General features: G+C 41.6%; 1 protein-coding gene across 2 annotated transcripts in view; it reads right to left on the bottom strand.

Moving 5' to 3' along the window:
• Positions 1 to 1,099: 1,099 nt before the first annotated feature.
• The window catches only part of map1b (microtubule-associated protein 1B), a 138,012-nt gene continuing 111,871 nt past the window's right edge, over positions 1,100 to 27,240 (bottom strand). Inside the window, exons 5-7 of one of the 2 annotated variants that reach the window (XM_070885921.1) lie at positions 19,730 to 25,721; positions 6,349 to 6,578; positions 1,100 to 3,678 (exon numbers count right to left, since the gene is read on the bottom strand). In XM_070885921.1, coding sequence (XP_070742022.1) covers positions 3,523 to 3,678; positions 6,349 to 6,578; positions 19,730 to 25,721 — 6,378 coding nt within the window. In that variant the 3' untranslated portion in view covers positions 1,100 to 3,522. Of the gene's footprint in view, positions 3,679 to 6,348; positions 6,579 to 15,785; positions 15,884 to 19,729; positions 25,722 to 27,240 lie in introns of those variants that run through there. The other variant, XM_070885920.1, reaches the window with a different exon arrangement.

Genomic DNA, 27,240 nt, shown 5'->3' with positions numbered 1-27,240 from the left:
TATAAAGTACATGGTCACTGACTTTTTAAACTTCTACATAACTATAATTAGGGTGAGACTATCATTTAAATGTACAGTCTTTAATTTAGTTGGCATTAAATCATACAGGTACAAAACAAACACCTTTTGAGTATCTAAAATTTACTTAAAATTGAAATGTTGGCATTAGTCATAGAAGCTAGAATTAAAAGGTGTTTTTTAAATAGCAAAAACAAAAATAATTTAAAACCATGTGCTTCAGTAATGCTTCTTAAATAACCTACTTGGAACAATATCTTCAAATAAAATACAACAATAACAAAACTTTATAATACAAATGTAATATTGCATAAGTTCGGTGTCTGAAGCAACACAATAAAATTTGATTCTAATGAAGCCTGCCACATTAGGAAAGCTGTGTACAAAAACAGTGCAAACATAACGGTGCTTTCATTTTCTGTTAAAACAATTTTGCTTCACACTTTTGTTCACAAAGTATTTAAAAATAAAATAATTAGCTTTTTAAAAAAAAGTACTATACAAAAATGAGGTCATATCTGTGGGGAAGCAGCTGCATAAGTTGTATATCTGGCAAAGTTACAATCAGTGGGGGTCAAAGGGCATCTAATTCCTGACTAAGGCTCATTAACTAGATCCAACAGTGTACATTTTTGGATCACAATGGAGAAGGAAGTTAAATCAGATGTGAGCAGTTACTAAAATGTCAGTAAGTTTTCACTGTCCTCATGCATATTTTTTCGGTGCATTGATTAATCATTGTGTGTCTGGGCAGAAATCTCATTATGTAAATAGAGTAATGATCCACTTTTGTAAATAACAATCTCGCAAGGAATTCTAGCAGGTAGTGCACAACACTCTCTACATGTTATGACTGCCTTTCACCAAAGTAGTTGGAGGCCACAATATTTAAAGCCAATCAAAAATCTCAATAAAGCATACATACATCTGAATGACATGATACCACAGTTTCAATCCAATTTGATTTCAATCCTGCACATTCAACTGGAGGTGGAAACATGCAAGTATTATAGCAAAGAAACAGCTGTCATATTTGGTATAAAAGAAAAGTACATTCTTGTCACAAAGATTGACATGGTATTCTGTTCTCAGTTATAGAGATTTTTAACTGGAAAACTGCAAGCCTTGGACTAGTAAGCATACAAGAATGAATCAAGACTATCAGAAAATAATGGGCTTCAGATTATCATTAACGTTGCACATTCACATCTTGTGTAGCATTGAGTATTATATCTATGCTACCACTTATCAGATTAAAACAGAGCTGCTGTAGTTCTCAATGCATTTCACTTGAACATTTCGGCATTTGTTGACTTGCGTTTCTCCTAAAATTAATTTCCCCTATTTCAACAAACAAAATATATTTACTAAAATATACACCAAATACATTCTCAACACAAAAATATAGTATTCAAAAATATACACGAGCTTCCTTGCAAGGTTTTCTAGGAAAGGTTCACAAGTAGGAACAAAATTATGACTAACTTTTATAGAGAGGGTACCTAAAATGGCTTATGTGGACTCCAATCATACTGCTGAAAAATCCCCCCAATCTTCACTGCAAGTACCTAATTCACGATGAGCTGCTGGTAAACCATTTGAAATAACTTTGATTTCAAATAGTGTTCATTTTTCTAGCATTATTTTAGTCTTCAACTAACCAATCATTATCATCATCCACACACAAATTTTAATGTTTTGTTGAAGGTACAAGTTGATTTCTGAAAACTTCCCCAATATTTCCAACAGCACCATCTCCGATTGGGAATCCAGTTTTATACAACATGAAACTACTTAATTTATTTGCTCCAAAACATGCAGCACATGTTTTTTCTTTGCCAAAATAATTTAAAAAAAAATCTTAAGTGCTTCCCAGGTTTTGACACTGCACTCCCTCACTTTTCATGTCAAAGATTGACTGGTTTTAACTTTTTAGTACAGCAGCGCTGTGAAAAACTGCACTCAACACGTCTAGATTCCTTACATGACACAAATACTACAATTTTGTTCACCACATTGTCTGGTACACTTATACTTACACCTGTACAACTTGCGTCTTGTGTGTGGGTTTCAAGGTAATACAACTCAAGTTTTATAATTACAAATGCTTTGCCGGTACTTAATGAAGAAGATAGATATACCAAAATGTTTTCCACTGTTGGATCTTTTTCAAACGTGAATTAAAACAGATTTAATTCAAATTTGGACTGTACAACATTAACTTGGATATAGTATTATTAAAGGTAAGCTATAAGGATTATAAATAAGGTTCTAGCAAGATAATTTTTAGAGCTATAAATGGTCGATAGTTTAGCTTGTTACAAGAGCCACCACCTTTTCTGTCTAAGTCAACATAATGCACCCAGCTAGTGAACCTTTACTTGGCTTTTTTTGGCTGAAAAAAAATTAATTAATTCAAAAAGAATGGAGGCTACTTACTTATAACATATTACAAAACCAAAACAAAGAAATAAAACTTTCTACACACTTGTAGTGATTCTTTTTCCATATTCCAATTCCACCTAATCCTGTGCTTGCTAAAAACAACTACTTTTGGGAAAAAAAAGTATCCATCACATTTGAACATCTGCTATGACTGGTCTCAAGGAAATCATGGTGTTGCATACACATTCACACCCACACACATCACAGCACTACTCAAATTACCGTCCTACACTGATCTTCACTACCCATCTGTTGTCTGCCTCATACACTTCTCATTTAAAAAAAAGTGCAACCTAGATCACAATACATTCAAGTCACTGTCTAAGGCAAAATGACTAGTATGTGTACTCCCAACTCCTTTGGTCTCTGCTTAAGTATATTAGCTGTCATTTTTTTTAAGCATGCAGTTTTATCAAGGCTTAATGGCAATATGCCATGTTCAAATGCAGAATTAAATCTGTCAAGAAGCTGGTACACAGGGAACATGCCTTAGTTAAATATCTCTGCATATTTATGGGGTGGGTGGGCTGGTTATGTGAATAGGGTTCAAAATACTTGTGAGAGTTTAGCACATGTTAAAGATATGTTACCATGTGGAGTTCAAAGTTGTATATTGCCTCACACAGCATTATAGTAATTAAAAAGCTACATTTCACACTTTTTTAAACTATTGTTGTTAACAGTTTGTGACGATTTGTTGTCGTGTAAAAGTTCTGGTCCCACAGATAAGAATCATCTAACTTTCTTTCACTGAATCAGTTTCTTCGAAACATAAAGAGCCTGAACCAGGATCAACCACACCACAAATGTAATGGGTTCGGAGCTTGACACTTCCAAGTATTTTAAACCCTGTTTTTTTTTAGGAATACGAAAGTTTTGCCTTAGCATAGGAACTAAATAGTCTGGAAAGTGTTACACGCTAGTGACCTGTATAACAAATCTATCGTACAGTATTCAGCAGACATTGATTTATATCTGCTCTCCCTCTTTTTTTAATTTCCATTTGAGTGCTTCCCCTTAGACAACTGGTTGAATGTTCTGGTTTTATGGGATTCCCAGTTACAGTTCAATCTTGCAGGCAGGGAACGATTCATCTTGCATGACGACAGTGCTGCTGCTTGCTAGTACCATGATGTTGAGGTCCTGTTGCTTCTCGTGAGTTTGCTGGTACCATTCCCGCATGACTTCAGAGTCATGGGTTGGGATCAGGGTAACCTATAATCCAACACAAAACCATGGTGAAACTCTACTCCATCTACTAAACAATCAGAGTCACAGCTACTCACTATTCCCTTAGTCATTGATATGAGGATAGTAGATCTATGAAATAAGTTGATGGCTGGTGCGGTCAGCGCTGACTCTTTGCAACTGCTCAAAAGAGTGCTGAACCAGTTCCTGGCTGGGGCAGAGAATATGTCTTATAAAAGGTAGCTGAAATACCAGCTAATATAAGCAACAACAACTTGCATTTATATAGCATCTTTAATGTAGTAGAACATCCCAAGGGGCTTCACGGGAGCGATTTTCAAATGAAATTTGACACCGAGCCCCACAGGGGGATATTAGAACAGATGACCAAATGCTTGGTCAAAGAGGTAGGTTTTAAGAAACGTCTTATAGGAGAGAGGCGGAGAGTTTTAGGGAAGGAATTCCAAAGCTTAGGGTCTAGGCAGCTGAAGGCACAGCCACCAATGGTGGAGTGATTGAAATCAGGGATGTGCAAGAAGCCAAAATTGGAGGAGCGCAGATATCTCGGGAGGGTTGGAGGGCTGGAAGTGGGTACAGAGATAGGGAGGGGCGAGGCCATGGAGGGATTTGAAAACAAGGCTGAGAATTTTAACATCGACAGACGTTGACAGACCAGGAGCCAATGTAGGCCAGCGAGCACATGGGGTGATGGGTGAACTGGACTTGGTGCTAGTTAAGATATGTGCAGCAGAGTTTTGGATGAGCTCAACTTTACAGAAGGTGCAAAGTGGGAGGCCGGCCAAGGTCAATCTGGTCTCCTGGACTAGTTTTGATCACCTAAGGGGGTCAGAGATGCATTTTGCATGATTTGTTCCCTCAAATATGCTATGGGTTTTTAAACATTACTTTGCCTCTCAATGGCTGCTGGTGGCTAGGGGGTGTCTAATCATGATGCTTCAAGCATCATGACTGTGCAGGCTTGATGGACCAGATGGTTTTTTTCTGCCCCTCATTTTTGTATCTTTCTAGGTTCATGCAAATGATGCTGATGAACAAAATCGGTATTGTTAGAAGATACTAAACAGGATTTATTATAATTGTTTTTCATCTTTACATTAGTTAAATATTTTCTATTACATCACTGATTTTGAGGCCGCTATGCTTGGTTTCATGTTACATAAGAAATAGGAGCAGGAGTAGGCCATTTGGCCCCTCGAGTCTGCTCCGCCATTCAATAAGATCATGGCTGATCTGATCATGGCCTCAACTCCACTTCCCTGCCTGCTCCCCATAACCCTTTACTCCCTTATCCTTCAAAAATCTGTCTATCTCCACCTTAAATATATTCAATAACCCAGCCTCCACAGCTCTCTGGGGCAGAGAATTCCTAAGATTCCTGACCCTCTGAGAGAAGAAATTCTTCCTCAATTCCATTTTAAATGGGCGACCCCTTATTCTGAGACTATGCCTCCCAGTTCTAGATTCCCCCACGAGAGGAAACATTCTCTCTGCATCTACCCTGTCAAGCCCCCCCAGAATCTTATGTTCCACCATGTCCCCTATCCAAAATGTAGTGGAAAAGTAGTCATCTCCAAATACCATTGTTTACTCAATCTTCCAGTTCCTTCTCCACTGCTTGGTTCTTGCAGGCCTCACAACTCTTCAAGATCTTCCTCATCTAATGACTCACAGTTGCTTTCCTCCCAGAATTTTCTTCCCTCATATCTGTTCAAATCTTTGCATCGAGAGTCCACATCTAGGGTGATTTCAATCCCCATGGGAACTCGCACTCGTGGTCCCTAGCTGATGTCCTTGCCCTCCCTTCCATCGTCAATCTCACCCTTCAAACTCACTCCTCCATTGATACACGGGCATCCTCTTGATGTCAGCACATGAGGCAGAAATTAGACTTGCGCCCAAAGTGGGCGACAATTCAGCGGAGCGATTGCTTTGCACGCTGGTCCACGCTGTCCTGAGGCCCAAGACAAATTTGGCATCGGGCCTCATTTGAATAAAAGCAGCGAGTTATTCAAACAGACGTCCTGAATACGGCTGCTCAAGGCCTGACAAATTCAGGCCGGCTCCAACAGCAAGCCGGTCCATAGCTGGGTCCTTGGAGGTGGTGGTGGGGGGGTTGTGGGGGGTCGGTGGAGGTGGGGCGTGGTGAAGGTAAAGCCAAGGGGCTGGGGGGGAGGAACTGGTGGGCATGGCCGGGCAGAGGCCTGCAGTATATAACTTTTAAAAAAGGTGTGTAGCCATTTTTTGAGCCGCCTGCAGTGGTTCCTTTAAGCACTGCTGGCTAGGACATTCAAGACCTTATTTTCAGTAGAACCCAGACAGACTCCGGAGCTTAACATTTAACTTGATACATTAGTTATCTCCACAGGCTAGTACAACTAGTCCTACAACCGGCATAGGACCCCAATCTGTATAGAAGAGCAGCCATACGCCTGTTTCAGGTGGACAGACTGCTCACTCATTTACAGGCCCTCGTGGCATTTGACTGATTTAAGTGTTTGTGCGTTTTTATACAGTAATGATGCTATAGAAATGCAAGTTGTTGCTGGAACTTAAATGGAAAATAGTTATATTCAGTGCAAGTACAATATTATAAATATATTATTTAACTGTGATTCATGCAGAAAATGGTAAAAATAAAAATTATAAAATATATTTTGAAAGAGTCAGTAACGTTACCTGCATGTTACTGGCCCACTGAGACTTGCCCTCCAGGAGAGCATCAAGCACAGCCCTGCTCGGTTCCTCAGCTGCATGGTCATTTCCACTCACTACATAGTAGGAAGATCTCACTCGTTTGAAAAACTCTGCATCCACAGTCTTGGCACTGCAGTGATTTGGAATGTATACTAGGTCAAGGTACATAGGAGGTCCTGGGGGCACGCCTGCTGCCTTACCGCCACTGGAACCTTAAACAGAAAGGATTCAATGTTTCACTATAATGGCATTGCAACAATTTATTCCCATTAAGAGAATATGAATTCCAAAGTTATTTCTAAACACAATAATTTAGCGACAATATTTCAATCAAATGCATTTTTCCCCAATTTCTCCTTGCATTCTGGAAGGCACTGATTCATGTTGGGTATCGTTATGAAGGTGGTGGTAGCCCAACAATACCTCGGCCAAGCTATTCATCATGTGCGAGCCGAGACAGCACACGTTGGTAGACTATTCAACCACTGAAGGCCTAAACTGTCCCCGCCTAACATCTACATACAATAGCTTAGAAGCTTGGGTGGTGTAGCGTCGGCCGCCTGTTCTACACCGGACTTTATATTGACGTCAATGGGACTGACTATCGGGTGGAGCATATAACAGCAGCCAATTCGAGCCCGTCCGGTTTGCGCCACTGCCCAAAACGAACTTCGACCCCATACACTTTCCAACAGGACCTGCCAAATATAGATTAGGAGCAGGAACCCTGGCAGATTTTTTTTGCCCTCCTTAATCCAGGGCCATTGAAGCCATGAGCACCCTTACTGTTATCCTGGGTAAGGTCAGCGATCTCCGCGCCGTCTGGCAACTGAGGCTGAAGTTTTCCTGGTTTTAGAATCGAGTTCCCAATTAGATGGTACGTTTACCCAGTGAGGGGCAACGTTCATTGTTTGCCATGGATTTTAATATACATGGAGCATTTTAACTGTTGGCTTTAGCTTGAACTAAATCAATCCTATCTCTGCAATTGTTACAATAAATGCAGGGCTGGTATATATGCTGATGTGTTCCAGACTAAAAGTGCAGAGATGCTTTGCGCTCAGTTATAAAATGCAGATACACCATAACCATTCACACTTTAAGCACTAAATTAACAAACATCTTTTTATTAATTATTGCCTAAAATGCTTTAAAACATGCAGGTTTATTGAAAGTATTTGCTATGAAAGCTTTCAGATAGATATGGCAAGCGAAAGCTTATTTGTGCACGTATAGATTTTTAAAAATTCTGATAAAACGCAGCGAGGGCAACAGGGCATCTGGGACCTTGGTGAACAACGGGACAGACAATAGATCGCCTAGACCAATGATATTTAAGGATTGATAAATAAACAGAGGAAGGACTGAGAAGGAGGGTGAATTAGAATTCAATATCAAATCAGGTACAGAAAGAGAAATAAAGAAAGGGAAAGAAAGATTGGATTAAGAGAGAGAGAAAAAGAGACAGAAAGGATAAAGTAAATTATTTAAATTTTAAATTTAAAATTTTTTAAAATCTCGTAAAACAATTCACAACCTGAAGGAATGAGACTCCACAATTACAAATGTTCACTTTCTGGACAAGAGAGGTTAAATGGCAGTCATTAACAATTATCACATCGTTAAAAGGGCACTTACGTTGTTAATTACTAGACTTAATTTTCTGTGGCAAGTTTAATGTGCAAATTCAGCAACCTCAAAACTTACAGGGAGGTTAAGAGCAAGACACCGTGCAGCGACACAAATCGACCAGAAACCTGTGGCAATTCGCAATTCACGGGGTATCTCTTCCTCGCCAGAAGTTGCTGGCTGATTTGTGCATTAATAACGGTGTGCATCGTTCAGGCGGCATTATCTTTTCAGCAAAATTTGACCCAATGTTTCAGATGTGGACAAAGGGTCAACACATGAAACAGTAACTGGTCTTTTCAATCCGCAGACGCTGACTGACTTGCTGTTTCCAGCATTTTCGGCATTTGTTTTAGATTTCCATCATCTACATTATTTTCCTTTATGTTTATTTCAAAAACTAACTTTGAGGTGACTGACACTTTGAACTGTGGAAAAATATATGCCCCGACGTGTTTCAATTTAAATCACACAGTAAAGATGTAACTGTACAGCTAAGAAAGCCAAGCTGTTGGGATGCTTATGCCATTTGTTTTCTCAGTGCATTAATTTTGATTAAAAAGTACACATAGACAAACAAAGCTGTGAGACAGGTAGAAAGCTTTTATAGATTGTTTGTAATGTTACTCTGACTGATTCCTGCTCCCATCCTAAAATATGTTCACAGAAATTAGCAGCACAGAAAATACATGTTGCCTATCAAGACTTTGTTAAAAGCCAATCAAGTGAAACTTTGTCAGAATTATACAGCCAGAAGAGGAATGGAAGGAAAGATAAAAGAAAAGTGGGCCCTGAGTTCCAGTTGAGAATGCTGTTACAAAGGACAAGATTTCAATGTATCCAAAGCATTGAGAAGTGAATGGTGCAGAAGAGCCATTGCTGGGTAATTCATAATACACCTGGATCGGAAGAAGAGGACAACCCAGGAATATAGAGAGCAGATGAGCTCACATCTTGCAGACAAACACCCCAGACAGTAGATCTACCACAACAGCATTAACTACAAGGGGGCTTGACAAAAGGTGCAATGATTAAGTTAAACAGAGAGGCCTTGCAGAGACAATCAACTACTACTGGTAGTGAAGGTCACAAGTGCTCTTATGTTTTATGCCACAGGGTCTTTCCCAAGCTCTTAGGGCATCACAGGAGTCAGCTACCTTGCTACTCCATTAAGGTATTAACTAAAGACCTGTTATGCTATGCACCTACATACATATAGTTTAGTAGCAATTAGCAGCAGAGGCAGCTAAAAATTTTGAAAATAGGTATAATTGACTATACATGTAGTCATTCATGTCTATTAACAATTCAAGGCATACCTAAACAGGAGGGGGCATTGTTGCATACTGACAGTTGATGGAATGGCACCAGAAAATCATGAAGGGTCTAGACAGGTTAGATAGAGAGAAACTGTTCCCATTGGCGGAAGGGTTGAGAACCAGAAGACACAGATTTAAGGTGATCGGCAGAAGAACCAAAGGCGACATAAGAAAAACTTTGTAACGCAGCGCGTACTTATGATCTGGAAAGCACTGACTGAAAGGGTGGTGGCGGCCGGTTCAATCGTGGCTTTCAAAAAGGAGTTGGATAAGTAACTGAAGGAAAAAGTTTTGCAGGGTTACAGGGAAAGAGCAGAGGAGTGGGACGAGCTGAAGTGCTCTTCCAGAAAGCCAGCACGGGCTCGACAGGCCGAATGGCCTCCTTCTGTGCTGCAACCATTCTATGATTCTAAAATAAATTACCTCAAGATATGGCATCTGTGGGATGCTTTCACTCTGGGGCTGTCAGATGTGGCACAACTCCAGAAAGGAGAGGAATAATGGATAGCTGGCTCATTGAAGATGTGAGCTACTGCCTGGTGACACCTTTGCTTAATTCTCTACAAGAGAGAACAGACGGGGGGCTCAAGTGGAAACTCTTTGGTATCAAGTTAGCTCAAGATGGCATGACTGGGGATGGAAGGTTGTAACCAAGGCAACCTTCCATGATAGATTCAATAATCCGAAACATTGGTTCACAGCATTCCAGGCAGTTGATGATTGGTCAATCAGCCTGGCTCATTAATGGAACATCAAGGGTTAGACCGGTCAATGGCAGATGGGATTCATCCCATTAAGACTCCAGATATCCCTGAAAACCAATAACCTAATGGGAAGGTTAGTCCTCACGGAACCAGTACAGGAAGCTTACCTGCGTTCTGTGGTGCTAAACTGCAGTTTTAGTTGGTCACACTCCAGGAGTGTCTCCAGATGCACTTGGAGACCTTTAGTCTAGGCTCTGAAATGGTCACTTTTAATGGTTCCAGCCTTTCATTTTCAGATTTTTTTAAATTGAGAATTTGAATTCATAGTTGAACATGAAGCTGTCGGATTGTCATTAAACCCCAAATGGTTAACTAATATTCTGTAGGGAAGAAAACCATCCTTGCCTGGTATGGTCCATATTGACTCCAGTCTCACACCAATGTGATTGAGTCTAATCTGCACTCTGAAATAACTTAGCAAGCAAGTCCACCATCACCTTCTCAGAGGAACTAGGGATGGGCAATGTATGCTGGCTTTGCCAGCAACACCCACATCTCAAGAATGAATAAATAAATAAATATTTAACAACCCTGCGTGCCTAAGCTCTCTGGTCTTTGGCAAGTGTGGTATGTCCCTAAGATCATACCGCAAGTACACACGTCCAGAGAGTTTCCATTCCATGTCGGGCAAACAGAAATTCTAGGTGTAGATTTCTTAGCTCAGAGACTCTTAAACATGGTGATATGTTTCCAGATATGTCAAACACCCAGCAAATAAAGGAGAATGGAAATAAAAACAGAAAATGCTGGAAATATTCAGCAGGTCAGGCAGCATCTGACCATCGACCCGAAACGTTAACTCTGTTTCTCTCTCCACAGATACTGCCTGACCTGCAGCATTTTCTGTTTCCATTTCAGAGTTCCATCATCTGCAGAATTTTGCTTTTGTAAAGAGAATCGGACTTGTTCTGGGGCAGGAGGGACCTGTACAAGATGGACAGGTTGCACATCAACAGGGCTGGGAACAATGTCCTCGCAGAGAGATTAACTACTGCTGTGGGGGAGGGTTTCAACTCATTTGGCTAGGGGAGGAGCACCAGGATGAAGCAGTGGAGAGCACATACAAGAGGCACGGAGGACTGGAAGAGACAAACAGCATTAGAATAAAGTTCAGAAATAGGAGGGATCAGACAGGGGGAAATGTGAGGCAGACTAAGATGGGTTTAAAGAGCATGTGCATGGAGGTAAATAAGATTGGTGAGCTGCAGTCACAAGTGACCACATGGGATTATGATATAGTGGCAATAACAGAAACTTGGTTCAAACAAGGGAGGAATGGGCACTTAATATTCCTGGCTACAATGCATTCAGGAAAGATAAGGAAGGAAAAAAGGTGCAGTGGTGATAGTATTGATCAAATATACTGTTCCAGCACTAGAAAGGGAAGATGTACTTAAGGATTGAAAGACAGAATCTATTTGGTTGGAATTAAGGAAAAATAGTGGAGCTATTATGTTGCTGGGTATATACTATAGGCCTCCAAATAGTGGGAAGGAGATAGTGGAACACATTTTCAGGCAAATTACAGAAAGATGCAAGAACTTTAGTGATAATGGAGGGCTTCAATTATCCTAATATAGACTGGCATAGTAACAGTGCAAAGGGCAAAGAGGGGTAGGAATTATTCAAATGTGTACAAGGGAACTTTCTTGTCGCTATTGATGATTCTGTTATTCCCATTTACAAGAGAACTTTCTTGATCGGTGTTTTTCCAGTCCAATGAGGAAGGAAGCAGTGCTGGATCTTGTTCTGGGGAGTGAAGTGGAGCAAGTGAAGTGTGTTTCAGTGAGAGAGCATTTAGGAAATAGTGATCACAATATCATTAGGTATAGAGTAGTTATGGAAATGGGCAAGAAAAATCAAAAATACTCAACTGGAGGAGGGTGAATTTCATAGAGTTGAAATGCATCTGACCCAGATGGATTGGAATCAAAGATTGGCAGGTAAAACAGTAAATGAGCAATGGGAGGTCTTCAAAGAGAAGATAGTTCGAGTACAGACAATACATATTCCCGGGAGGGCAAAGGAAAGGCATCCAAAGCTAGAGCTCCCTGGATGACTAAAGATAGAGCGATCAAACAAGAAATTAGGGATGTGTGCAATAAAGTTACAGCAGCTATCATGGGCGACTTTAATCTACATATTGATTGGGCTAACCAAGCTGGAAGCAATGTGGTGGAGGAGGATTTCCTGGAGTGTATTAGGGATGGCTTTCTAGACCAATATGTCGAGGAATCAACTAGAGAGCTGGCCATCCTAGACTGGGTGTTGTGTAATCAGAGAGGACTAATTAGCAATCTTGTTGTGCGAGGCCCCTTGGGGACGAGTGATCATAATATGGTAGAATTCTTTACTAAGATGGACAGCGACACAATTAATTCAGAGACTAGGGTCCTGAACTTAAGGAAAGGTAACTTCGATGGTATGAGACGTGAATTGGCTAGAATAGACTGGTGAATGATACTTAAAGGGTTGACAGTGGATAGGCAATGGCAGACATTTATAGATTACATGGATGAACTTCAACAATTTTACATCCCTATCTGGAGTAAAAATAAAAAGTGGAAGGTAGCTCAACCGTGGCTATCAAGAGAAATTAAGGATAGTGTTAAATCCAAGGAAGAGGCACATAAACTGGCCAGAAAAAGCAGCAAACCGAAGGACTGGGAGAAATTTAGAATTCAGCTGAGGAGGACAAAGGGTCTAATTAGGAGGGGAAAAATAAAGTATGAGAGGAAGCTTGCCGGGAACATAAAAACTGACTGCAAAAGCTTCTATAGATATGTGAAGAGAAAAATATTATTGAAGACCGACGTTGGTCCTTTGCAGTCAGAATCAGGTGAATTTATAATGGGGAACAAAGAACTGGCAGACCAATTGAACAAATACTTTGGATCTGTCTTCATTAAGGAAGACACAAATAACCTTCCGGAAATACTAGGGGTTTGAGGGTCTAGCGAAAAGGAGGAACTGAAGGAAATCCTTATTAGTCAGGAAATTGTGTTAGGGAAATTGATGGGATTGAAGGCCGATAAATCCCCAGGGCCTGATAAGCTGCATCCCAGAGTACTTAAGGAAGTGGCCCTAGAAATAGTGGATGCATTGGTGGTCATTTTCCAACAGTCTATCGACTCTGGATGAGTTCCTATGGACTGGAGGATAACTAATGTAACACCACTTTTTAAAAAAGGAAGGAGAGAGAAAACAGGGAATTATAGACCGGTTAGCCTGACATCGGTGGTGGGGAAAATGTTGGAATCAATTATTAAAGATGAAATAGCAGCACATTTGGAAAGCAGTGACAGGATCGGTTCAAGTCAGCATGGATTTATGAAAGGGAAATCATGCTTGACAAATCTCCTGGAATTTTTTGAGGATGTAACTCGTAGAGTGGACAAGGGAGAATCAGTGGATGTGATGTATTTGGACTTTCAAAAGGCTTTTGACAAGGTCCCACACAAGAGATTAGTGTGCAAAATTAAAGCACATGGTATTGGGGGTAATGTATTGACGTGGATAGAGAACTGGTTGGCAGACAGGAAGCAGAGAGTCGGAATAAACGGGTCTTTTTCAGAATGGCAGGCAGTGACCAGTGGGGTGCCGCAGGGTTCAGTGCTGGGACCCCAGCTATTTACAATAAACATCAATTATTTGGATGAAGGAATTGAATGTAATATCTCCAAGTTTGCAGATGACACTAAGCTGGGTGGTGGTGTGAGCAGTGAGGAGGATGCTAAGAGGTTGCAGGGTGACTTGGAGAGGTTAGGTGAGTGGGCAAATGCATGGCAGATGCAGTATAATGTGGATAAATGTGAGGTTATCCACTTTGGTGGCAAAAACAGGAAGACAGAATATTATCTGAATGGTGACAGATTAGGAAAAGGGGAGGTGCAACGAGACCTGGGTGTCATGGTACATCAGTAATTGAAGGTAGGCATGCAGGTACAGCAGGCGGTGAAGAAGACAAATGACATGTTGGCCTTCATAGCGAGAGGATTTGAGTTTAGGAGCAGGGAGGTCTTACTGCAGTTGTACAGAGCCTTGGTGAGGCCAAACCTGGAATATTGTGTTCAGTTTTGGTCTCCTAATCTGAGAAAGGATATTCTTGCTATTGAGGGAGTACAGTGAAGGTTCACCAGACTGAGTCCCAGGATGGCAGGACTGACATATGAGGAGAGACTGGATCAACTGGGCTTGCATCCACTGGAGGTTAGAAGAATGAGAGGGGATCTCATAGAAACATATAAAATTCTGATGGGATTGGACAGGTTAGAGGTAGGAAGAATGTTCCCGTTGCTGGGGAGTTCCAGAACCAGGGCTCACAGTCTAAGAATAAGGGGTAAGCCATTTAGGACCGAGATGAGGAGAAACTTCTTCACTCAGAGAGTGGTTAATCTGTGGAATTCTCTACCACAGAAAGTTGTTGAGGCCAGTTCGTTAGATATATTCAAAAGGGAGTTAGATATTGCCCTTACGGCCAAAGGGATCAAGGGATATGGAGAGAAAGCAGGAAAGGGGTACTGAGGTTGAATGATCAGCCATGATCTTATTGAATGGTGGTGCAGGCTCGAAGGGCCGAATGGCTTGCTCTGCACCTAATTTCTATGTTTTCTATGTAAAATGAAACAGAAAAAGGAGGCTTATGATAAATAAAAACAAAAGATGCTGGAAATACTCAGCAGATCAGGCAGCACCCGTGGAGAGAGGAACAGAGTTAATGTTTCAGGTCGATGACCTTTCATCAGAACTCTGTGTAAGAGGCTGAGGTCAGAGAGGTCAGAGTGGGAGTAGAGCAAATAATTAAAGTGACCATCCAGGGCCCCAAACACTCCTTCCAGGTGAAACAGAAATTTATTTCTATTTCTTTCAATTTAGTATACTGTATTCACTGCTCACGATGTGGTCTCCCCTACATTGTGGAAACCAAACACAGATTGGGTGACCGCTTTGTGGAACACCTCCGTTCAGTCCACAAGTGTGACCCCAAGCTTCTGGTCACCTGTCACTTTAATTCTAAGCTCCACTCCCACTCTGACCTCGGCCTCCTACACTGTTCCAAGGAAGCCCAATGTAAGCTCAGGGAACAGCACCTCATCTTTCGATTAGGCACGTTACAGCTTTCCAAACTCAACATTGAGTTCAACAATTTCAGATCGTAACCTCTGCCGCCATTTTTTCTAGACGGCAGCTGTTGATGATTCTGCTATTCCCATTTACACCTCTTCTGGACCCATTTACTTGTCCCATTACCATCTCCTTTTGACTTGAACCATCATCCCTTTTATCAGTTAATCTGTCCTGCATTCCACCCTATCACAGGCCTTCCTTTTGTTCGTTCCTCCTCTCCCCCTTTCCCTGCTTCTGCACTTGCTTAAAACCTGTTACATCTCTAACTTTTTCCAGTTCTGATGAAAGATCATCGACCTAAAATGTTAACACTGTTTCTCTTTCCACAGATGCTGTCTGATTTGCTGAGTATTTCCAGCATTTTCTGGTTTTGTTTCAGATCTCCAGCATCTGCAGTATTTTGCTTTTGTACCGTGTTAATTACACATGTACTATCTCTTCTTTGTTTCATCTTCATTAACAATTCTCTGTATAAGATTTTACCTATATGTTAATTATCTACCACTTAGCGTCGTTTCTACATCTGTCCAATACTACTACTTTTTAATTGTCTTTCTTGCGGTGCTCTTTCTCAAACTGTGAACCTTGTTCAGTTGTGAAGTTCCTCTAGCTCTTCTTAGTAGTGAACCTGGAGTGCAGATGATCTGTATTGCCATTATGCAATTGACCGCCATGATCCTGTCAGTGAAATGGGATTCACAAATTTGCTGTGGAGTTATTTGTCAAAAGCTTTACACATTCTACAGCTGCATTAACAAACTTTTCCTTACTTATACTGCTTAAGGACGAGACCGGGGAATTAGTAATGGGGAACATGGAGATGGCAGAAACTCTGAACAAATATTTTGTATCAGTCTTTACGGTAGAGGACACTAACAATATTCCAACAGTGGATAGTCTAAGGGCTATAGCGGGAGGGGGGGAGGAACTTCACACAATCACAATCACTAAGGAGGTGGTACTCAGTAAGATAATGGGACTAAAGGCAGATAAATCCACTGGACCTGATGGCTTGTATCCTAGGGTCTTAAGAGAAGTAGCGGCAGGGATTGTGGATGCATTGGTTGTAATTTACCAAAATTCTCTAGATTCTGGGGAGGTCCCAGCAGATTGGAAAACTGCAAATGTAATGCTCCTATTTAAAAAAGGAGGCAGACAAAAAGCAGGAAACTATAGACCAGTTAGCTTAACATCTGTGGTTGGGAAAATGATGGAGTCCATTATTAAAGAAGCAGTAGCAGGACATTTGGAAAAGCAAAATTCGGTCAGGCAGAGTCAGCATGGATTTATGAAGGGGAAGTCATGTTTGACAAATTTGCTGGAATTCTTTAAGGATGTAACGAACAGGGTGGATAAAGGGAACCAGTGGATGTGGTGTATTTGGACTTCCAGAAGGCATTTGACAAGGTGCCAAATAAAAGGTTACTTCACAAGATAAAAGTTCACGGGGTTGGGGTAATATGGATAGAGGATTGGTTAACAAACAAAAGCAGAGAGTCGAGATAAATGGTTCATTGTCGGGTTGGCAATCAGTAACCAATGAGTTGCCACAGGGATCATGCTGGGGCCCCAAATATTTACAATCTATATTAACGACTTGGAAGAAGGGACCGAGTGTAATGTAGCCAAGTTTGCTGACGATACAAAGATGGGAGGAAAAGCAATGTGTGAGGAGGACACAAAAAATCTGCAAAGGGACATAGACAGGATAAGTGAGTGTCAAAAATTTGGCAGATGAAGTATGATGTTGGAAAGTGTGAGGTCATGCACTTTGGCAGAAAACAAATCAAAGAGCAAGTTATTATTTAAATGGAGAAAGATTTGAAAGTGCTGCACTTGTGCATGAAACACAAAAGGTTAGTATGCAGGTACAGCAAGTGATCAGGAAGGCCAATGGTATCTTGGCCTTTATTGCAAAGGGGATGGAGTATAAAAACAGGGAAGTCTTGCTACAGTTGTACAGGGTATTGGTGAGGTCACACCTGGAATACTGTGTGCAGTTTTGGTTTCCATATTTACGAAAGGATATACTTGCTTTGGAGGCAGTTCAGAGAAGGTCACAAGGTTGATTCCGGAGATGAGGGGGTTGACTTATGAGGAAAGGTTGAGTAAGTTTGGCCTTTACTCATTGGAATTCAGAAGAATGAGAGGTGATCTTATCGCAATGTATAAGATTATGAGGGGGCGTGACAAGGTGGATGCAGAGAGGATGTTTCCACTGATAGAGACTAGAGCTAGAGAGCATAAGAATAAGGAGCCGCCCATTTAAAATTGAGATGAGGAGAAATTTCTTCTCTGAGGGTTGTGGATCTGTGGAATTCGCTGCCTCAGAGAGCTGTGGAAGCTGGGAGATTGAATAAATTTAAGACAGAAATACACAGTTTCTTAAACGATAAGGGAATAAGGGGTTATGGAGAGCGGGCAGGGAAGTGGATCTGAGTCCATGATCAGATCAGCCATGATCGTGTTGAATGGCAGAGCAGGCTCGAGGGGCCGTATGGTCTACTCCTGTTCCTATTTCTTATGTTCTTATGTTCTTAAGTGTCCTGTTTGCTGCTTGAGAAATGTTAAAGGACCTTTACAAATGCATGATTACCCAGTTTTCTGTCATTCACACTAACAAGTTATGCTGCACAAAATTTCTCATTGTGGAATCACACATCAGCCATTTTGAATAAAGATCATTAAAAAAATTGAGAAAAGACATTTGGCCTCTTTTCAAAATAAGAGGAAAATGTGTCTCCTAATCAATAATTTAACCCCATGAGGAATACTATAGCAAAAATGCACCAAATGCACCATTTGGAAAATGGTGACAGGGTCGGATCAAGACAGCATGGACTTATGAAAGGGAAATCATGCTTAACAAATCTTCTGGAATTTTTTGAGGATGTAACTAGCAGAGTGGACAAGGGAGAACCAGTGGATGTGTGGTGTATTTGGACTTTCAGAAGGCTTTTGACAAGGTCCCGCACAAGAGATTGGTGTACAAAATTAAAGCACATGGAATTGGGGGTAATGTACTGACGTGGATAGGGAACTGGTTGGCAGATAGGAAGCAGAGAGTCGGGATTAACGGGTCTTTTTCAGAATGGCAGGCAGTGACTAGTGGAGTGCCGCAGGGCTCAGTGCTGGGACCCCAGCTCTTTACAATATACATTAACGATTTGGATGAAGGAATAGAGTGTAACATCTCCAAGTTTGCAGATGACACTAAACTGGGTGGTGGTGTGAGCTGTGAGGAGGACGCTAAGAGGCTGCAGGGTGACTTGGACAGGTTAGGTGAGTGGGCAAATGCATGGCAGATGCAGTATAAAGTGGATAAATGTGAGATTATCCATTTTGGGGGCAAAAATACGAAGGCAGAATATTATCTGAATGGCGGCAGACTAGGAAAAGAGGAGGTGCAACGAGACCTGGGTGTCATGGTTCATCAGTCACTGAAAGTGGGCACGCAGGTACAGTAGGCGGTGAAGAAGGCAAATGGTATGTTGACCTTCATAGCTAGGGGATTTGAATATAGAAGCAGGGAGGTCTTATTGCAGTTGTGCAGGGCCTTAGTGAGGCCTCACCTGGAATATTGTGTTTAGTTTTGGTCTCCTAGTCTGAGGAAGGACGTTCTTGCTATTGAGGGAGTGCAGCGAAGGTTCACCAGACTGATTCCAGGGATGGCTGGGCTGTCATATGAGGAGAGACTGGATCAACTGGGCCTTTATTCACTGGAGTTTAGAAGGATGAGAGGGGATCTCACAGAAACATATAAGATTCTGATGGGACTGGACAGGTTAGATGCGGGAAGAATGTTCCCGATGTTGGGGAAGTCCAGAACCAGGGTACATAGTCTTAGGATAAGGAGTAGGCCATTTAGGACTGAGATGAGGAGAAACTTCTTCACTCAGATAGTTGTTAACCTGTGGAATTCCCTGCCACAGAGTTGTTGATGCCAGTTCACTGGATATATTCAAGAGGGAGTTAGATATGGCTCTTACAGTTAAGGGGATCAAGGGGTATGGAGAGAAAGCAGGAAAGGGGTACTGAAGGAATGATCAGCCATGATCTTATTGAATAGTGGTGCAGGCTCGAAGGACCGAATGGCCTACTCCGGCACCTATTTTTTCTATGTTTCTAAAATCAAAGAACAATAAAGGGCACTGAGTAAACAAGTACTCAATCATTTAGTGCATTCCTGCTTCTACTGAACACTAACATTTACAGAAACTGAGGTTATATGATATAAGGTGGCAGAATTTTCACAGGGTTTATGATGGAAGAATTTCTGTAGTGTTCTCCCAATTTCCCACTGTAACTTTGGAGAATTATCAGCAGAATCCCTTGGGAAACGGCGTAAATTCCTCCTAGGTTTCAGCCAAGGTGGAGGGAGATCAAGTGAACACCTGTGGAAATTCCTGGCAAATAAATTAATTTATTTTAAAAGAGCTTAAATACTCAAAGTGTTGTGGTATTCTGGATCTTAATTGAATTATGCAATGCATCAGGTCACTATACAAAGTCTAAGCATTTTACCTGGATTTTTAGTAGTATGTGTAGATTTTGAATTTGTGGTGTTAGTAGCATTCTTTGCTTCTTTGTCATCACCGCGAGCGGCCTTTACTTCTGGATTAGTGCTAGCTTTGGCTCCTTTGTCCACTGAATCTTTCTTTTTAGGAGAAGCTGTTTTTGCAGTTTTATCAGATGATTCCTTAGCAGATGCTAGTGCATTTGTTCTGGAAGGAGCACTGGGATGCTTTGGTTTGCTGTCAGCTTTTCTAGAAGGAGAGGAAGACTTTGTCTTCGTAGCCTGTTTTTTGGTCTTTGTTCTCTCTTTAACCTCTTTCTTCAAAGGTTTATCTGCCTTCGCCATGCTCTGTTCAGTAGGCAACGCTTCAGGATCTACCATGCAAACATCTGGATGTGGTGGAGGAGGACTAGGGTCCTTTAACGGAACAGGTGGGGGATCCATTTGTCTGTGTACAAGTGTTCTGTCTGTAGGAAGAGTTTCTGACTCATCTTCGGAGTCTAAGGCAGCATCTGCAGTGATGGACGGGCATTCTTCTGTTCCAGGAGGAAAATCTGAATCAGTCTGTGACGGAGCTGACTCGCTGACTGATGTTCCTGGGGTATCGTCACATTGACGTGCCTGCTGCTTTCCACCAGATGGGGGCTGGGCTCCTCCACCTTGGGTCAATGGTCTTTCAAGATCTTCAGGAGCATCCTCTTGCTCAAAAAATTCTAATGGGCTTGGATTGATGAAAGAAGGGGAAAGATCAGCCATGTTGAGCTTGAATGAAGTCGGAGTTTTAAAACATACGTCGGCACTATGTTGAACCTCTGTTTGATGCACTGTTCTGGATTCACAATGTCCATTTCCAAGCTCACGTATATCTTTGGCTTTATCTTGTTTGCTGTTGAATGTCTCCATTTCTTCCATGTCTGACTGCACTATTGGAATTTTGCTTTGGGAGAGAGCAGGCTCTTGTAATGAGTGTGATGCATACACAGCAGATCCTTGCTCTGAAGAAGTAAACATTGATGATACCATTAGAATCTTCTCCTGCAGCAGACCCGAGCTTGATGAATCAGATGTGTGCAGATGACGCACTTCTTTTGCAAGTGAAGGAGACTGAGAAAGATCAAACATCTGCAGATCCTCCTGTTCTTGCAGTGGAGAAGTCATTTGTGGTGTATGGGCAGTTGATACCCTTTCTGAGAGTAATGGCTCTCCAGAAATAAATGGTTTTGCAGATGGGATGACAGATGGGAGTGAAGTACAAACACCATATTCCTCTTGCAGTGGAGAAGTTGTTTGTGGTGTACGAGCAGATGAAGTCGATGGAGAAGCCTCTGTCGGTGGGGTTGAACCAAATTGCAAATGATCCCTTTCTTGACTGTAGAATGGTCTATCAAGTGTAGGCAAACCGCGTTGGAGAAATTCGGGATCGTGCATATCAGATGGACTATAATCTACTTCAGTTGGCCCATTTTCAGATATGTATTGGAAGCTGGTATTAAATGCAGGTTGTTCAGGAGATTGTCTACTGAAGTCCAAAGCCAAAGACTGTTCTGGTGACTCCTGACTAAACTCCACAGACATTGTTGAATGCTCAGGTGACCTAACTTCCTGTACAGGGGTTCTAGATTTTGCAGTTTTTGGAGAGACCTCTGGAGGAGAAATTGACATCGGCCTTGGGCAATCCTCCTTAGAAGGTGAAACTTCGGCTTCTTGGAAAGCTGTAGGCGTTTGCACAACAGATACCGAAAGGGATTCATCCACTTCGGTTGAATGAGGAGACCCAACTTCTGCATGCAATGAGGGAGATACATCATCTGCTGTGGGTTCTGGAAAAGAACTTGTAGCAAGAGATGCTGTTGAAGCTGAAGCAACACCTTCTATGTGGGAATAAGTGTCTTCTGCTACCACCTCATCAACAGGAGTAGCTGATTTGTCTGATGTGGTTCCTTCAGAAATCGACATTTTGCTGTCTTCTTTAATAGAACCAATCTGGCTGAGATCTACCAGTGTTGGGGACAGTTCAGCTGCTGTTTTATGTGCTTCAAAGGGACCGAGTGATGGGTAGGTAGCAACAGCTCTGTCCTCCACTTTGTGTTCCTGGCTAAAACTATCTTTTGGGGTCAATAGTTCAAAACCTGCTGCATGTTCTTTTTCAGGTGCAGCAGTATTGGATGAAAAATCATTAAATGGATAATGACGGGGTGAAGAAAGAAGTTTAAGTTTATCACTTGTGAGTTCCATTGCACCTTCAAGGAATTGTACTGGGAATTCTTCTCCATCATTTGGAGAGCTATCAACAGGTGAGCTGGAACCCAACATTGGGGGACTACGTAGCGGAGACAAAACCTTTTCTACAGGTGATTCTGAATCAGGTACGGGCTCATCCATAGGGCTATACCTTGGACTAGTCTCATCGACTTTCATATCATCAGTCTCAATAATAATTGGGGTTGGGAATTTTCCCGTTAATTCAGTTGGAACTTGACTCTCTTTCTCATCTACTGGAGACTGATAAAATGGGGTGTGACCAGCACTAGGAGGTCCAGACTGTGCGGGAGATGCCATCTCTAAGGTTTTTTCTTCAGGACTTGCACAATGATCATCTGGAACTTCATGGTCAGATGCTGTAAGATCTGTGGATGCCTTGATTTCTGATGGCGTCATATCAAACTTGACATTACCATCACTTAGAGGTGTCCTAGACTGTGGTGAAGATCCAACTGGACTCCTTGCAGGGCTTAGCTTGGTTTCAAGATCGTTTATTTGATTCTCCTGCTTTTCAGCCTCAAGGCCCTCCTTTTTTTCACATTCATCATGTTTAGGAAGACTGATGCCCATTGATGGACGTTTAAAGCACTTGTCTTCTTCCAGAGATGATGAAGGAGATATTGTTGAGGCCGAAGCTGGATAATCATCACCTTGTGTCACATCGGTTTTTGAAGTTTCTAATGAGAGTCCATTGTAAGTGTCAGGAACAGGAGAAAGCTTGGCTCCCTCACGATCTTGAGAAATAACAGTAGTTTCAAACTTTGTCATGCTTACAAACTCCTGAGTAGGAGACTCAGTTTCTTCATTGTTGGTCTCATCACTCATAATGTCTCTAGGTGTGGACATATCATCCATTGGTGTAGGCTCACTAGAAATTTCAATTGTTGATTGAGTAAAACCTGATGTAGCTGTAAATTCTTCTGGTGGCTCTTCATGGGTTTCTTCATCAGAAACTGTTGCTTCGCTTTCAAAATCAGTTGGTATTGTTTCATTCCGAATAGAAAATGTTTGGTCAATAATTGAAGAATGAAGTGCAGAGAGTTTGTCCAAAGTTGCACCGGGGGATGGAACTTTTATCTTATCTAGCTCAGTGCTTTTAGTCTCACCTATATCTTTTGCTTCATAAATAGCATCTTTGCTATCATCTACTCTATTCTCTTCATCTTCTGCCTCTTCTTCAGTTTCAGCCTTTTCAAGAAGAAAGCCTTCTCGTTCTCTATGATCATCCCCAGCTTCAGATTCTTCTGTCTCTACTATCTCCTCAACTTCAACTGGTTCTTCAGTTTCAATTAATTCCTCTGCTTCAACGTCTTCGGCCTCAATTTCCCCCCCAGTAACGACATGCTCACGTTCAGTTTTGGTTGGAAGCATCTTTTCCACTATGTCTTCTGCTAGCTCCTCAACATCTTCAGTCTCTGCCTTTTCTTCATAGTCACCAGGTTCAGAGGATTCTTCAAAAGCAGCACCTTCATCCTCAAATCGTTCTAATGTGATCTTATTTCCAGTCCCAATGTACTCTTGAGGAGACTGTTCAAATTCACCTTCTGCTTCAGTGGTTGTTATTCCTTCATCAGGAGATTCGTCTGTCCCTAAAGCATCTCTGTGAATTGTAAGCCCTACCTTTTCCACAAGTGTAGCTTCTTGCACTTCATTATTGATTGAATTCTCTGTTGGGACAACAGGTTCTTGGACGTCTCTTTTTTCTTCATCATTAAGTTCTTCAAAGTCCTTAGTTAAATCTTCTGGTGAAGACATTAGTGATCGTTCAATCTCAAGTTGATCTGTAGTCATTGCAACTACTGCTGCTGCCGCTGTTACTGCTGCTGCTGCTGTTGCTGCCCCTGCTGCTCCCACCATGGCAACATTTTCAATTTTGGCCTCTTTCTTGCCTGATTTTGGCTTTCCTTTTTCTTTTGGTTTACTTGGGGTATTGTCTTCCTTCTTTATTGGTTCATTTTTCCTTTCCACTTTAGGTTTTGTTGGTAATTTTTTGGTCTCAATTGCAGTCACAGTTTTTTTGACTTCCTTCGCAGGCTTCTTCAGGTCTTTCTTCACATCTTTGTCATTTTTCTTGATTTCTTTCTTTTCTTCCTTTTTTGCTTCTTTCACTGGTGTTTCTTTTTTCTTCACTTCTTTTTTAATATCTTTCTTTGCTTCTTTCTTTATTTCTTCTCTTTTAGGCTTCTCTTCCTTTTTCACCTTTTCTTTTTTAATAACTGCTTTGTCTTCCTTTGCCTCTGGCTTCGCACTCTCTTTTTTCACTTCCTTTTCCTCTTTTTTCTTGTCTTCTGGTTTCTTTGCTTTAATCTCTTTCTTCACCATTCTTTCCTTTACAAGTTTTGGTTTGTTCTCAGACTTCTGCTTTTCATCTCTCTGTGTTTTTTCTTCAAGTTCCTGTTTAGCTGGTTCTTCTTTTGTTTTTATTTCTTTCTCTTCAGGCTTTGATTGTGACTCTGTTCTGGGTTTTTCCTTCTTAACTATAGCTTTTTCCTTCTTCTCTACCTTCTGAAGTTTTTCTTTAGGAGCCTCTTGTGTAGGTTTTGCCACCTCTGGTGCTTCTTCCTTGACATCCTTCCTAACTCCTTTACCAGCGAGTGGCTTAGAATTAGATTTGAGACTCTCCTTGCTGTCACTGCGTTGTTTCATCTTGGCCTGTTTAAGTGTTGGGACAACCAAGGCAGTTGTTAGCTCTTTTTGAGTTACCACTGGGTGTTTCAGGAAGTCTAAATGCTTGAGTTTTTCTAATCCATCCAGGATGTTGTACTGCGGAGCATTTCCTGGGAACAGGGCACGCACTATTTTCTCAGTTGGATTAGCTGGATGCCACACAATCAGTGAGGATATTGAAGTTAAGTATGGAAATGAAATTTCTGCATCTTTGCCATTTGGTAACACTATTCCAGTTTTAGCTTTGTTGTTGCTGGACCAATGCTGCATGAAAAATTGTAACTCCTTGCTTCCTTTCACTGGGTTTAAAATGTACATTTCCAGTCTTCCCACACCCATTTTCTGGAACAGTATTACTGGATCAATGACATTTCCTACAGTCCTATACAGGGGTTCTGGTTTTATAGACAACTTGTTTAAGTACTGGAGAGTAAGGCAGGTTTCCTCAGTGTTTCTCCTGACCCTGAAGTTAGGCTGCAGGTTTGTCATATTTTCTGGGACATTAAGAAATACAACTCCCAGCTCAGGTGAGATAAGGTTTTTCATCCAGTCACTATTAGCGGTGGATCCTTGTGACTGCTCCTCTTCTAGTTCTGCTATTTTACGTTGCAACAAGCTGTTGACTCCGGGGAGATTATCAGCTCCATTGTGGGTGAGTAGAATTGAGTCGACTCTGTCCAAATGCCGAACCAATTTCCAGAAGCATGACTTACGATCTGAACCCCCATTTATAAGCATGTTAAATCCATTCACAGCAAACAAAGCAGAGTCCCCTCTCCCGCCAGGGAAAATATAGCAGCAAGGTTTCGATAGTTTCAGAAAGCCGCCAGATGCTGGGGGCTCCAATACGTCAAAGGATGATGGTACCTCAACCGATTCTGAAAGATATTCAGTGAATTCTGAAAGTCCTTCCATTTCTGGTAAAATGGAGACTGAGTTCAGTTTTATATTGATGAAGTCCTGCAGGTTATGCTTCTCCAGATTTGTGTTTTTCCAATCCCCTTCCTCAGGGCAGAATAATGTGAGGCTGGCTTTATTGGCTGGATGTGTAGTGCTTAGCAGTTCTCCAATCTGACAACAGAATAAAAGATAATACTTAATTACTACTAATTAGTGAGAGACCTCAATTAACACCCAGTTGCCTTTTACAAATAGATTGTACTCCAGTCAATTCGTGTCAAATGAATTATAATTACTTATCAGGAATATGCGCATCAGAAAGAAACAATGAAATATTCATAAATTCCATTACCAAAATAAATGTAAATATTTTGAATTGCTCATTTAATGATAACAGAACTCGTGTTCATGTCCAATGTCACTTTTCTCTAAGTCCCAATTATATTCAGTAAATCCCCATTCATTTACAAATATGTAAGAACTGTCTTTTTCCATTCACATTTTTGCATGTGGGTATATTTTAAAGGTAATTTTCTTGCCACCTTTTGCGAACGAGATATCCAGATGTTTAGGAAATCTGATTATTGGTAATGGATGATTAATTTTATTGCAACCTGAAACCTGACATTTTGTAGGGAAATATAGCAGTACATAAATTTATACAGATAACCCAATAAAATTTAAGACAGCAATTTTAGTACTTGGTGCTAGTAATGTCTTTAAATGAGAAGTTTCTTTACAGTCTGAAATTTCTGCCTTGCAAGCAAGAAATTCTTGAATGTTTGTAAAGCTGCCTGTTCATCATAACCCAACAGCACATTGTGAGCTTCACTAGCAACATTTTAGCTGTGGTCTCTCTCCTCTGAGTTCACTAACCTCCTATCTTCCCTTAATCTCTCCCTCCATGTAAACTCCCCAACCCATATTCACGGCTACCCACTGTGTCAATTGCAGATAAGGCCATCTCAGCCCACTTCCTCGTATCGCTCTTCACCCACATCCCCCTTCCACCCCACGCCTACCCGCCACCCACCACCGCACCCCTACCTCCTTCTGTGTCTGTCCCTGGAAAAAAATTCTCTCCCGACTCTCTTACAAGTGCACTTTTGAACTCCCAACTGTCCAGCCTTTGGCCCTCCATTCATCATGACATTTCTGCAGCTACCGATCTGCTCAATCACACCCTCACCACCACCTTTGATGCCCCAGTCCCTGTTAAAACAATTACCCTCTCTCGGCCTGGCCATTCCCCCCAGCACAGCCCTGATCTTCACTCCTTTAAGTCCAAGAGACGCAGACTCAAACAGATATGGCTGGACCACATGCATTATTGGGTCCAGCTCACGTCTGTCAAAATTGCTCACTATTCCAGAATCATTCTACTCTCCACTGCTAACCCTCTTTTTAAACCCCTCTCTCCAGATGCCACCCTCACCTCCGACAACAAGTGTGAGGAGCTCATGGACTTCTTTGTCTCTAAGATTGAGACCATCAGTTCGGCCACCTCTGCCTCTTCCCTAACTTCCCCTAGCCCCCCCGGGCCAAACTTCCTCTAAGGATCCCCCATGCCCTAGCCCTGATCTCACATCTTTCTCCAGTTTCTCTCCAATCTCCCCTCATGACCTCTCCGAACTCATCCTGTCCATGAGACCCATTTCATGCTCCCTTGACATATTCCCACCAAACTGCT

Source organism: Pristiophorus japonicus, chromosome 1, assembly GCF_044704955.1.
Source record: "Pristiophorus japonicus isolate sPriJap1 chromosome 1, sPriJap1.hap1, whole genome shotgun sequence".
NCBI classification, from domain to species: Eukaryota; Metazoa; Chordata; class Chondrichthyes; family Pristiophoridae; genus Pristiophorus; species Pristiophorus japonicus.
Note: the sequence above shows the minus strand (reverse complement) of the source record. Positions and strands in the feature narration are given on the sequence as shown.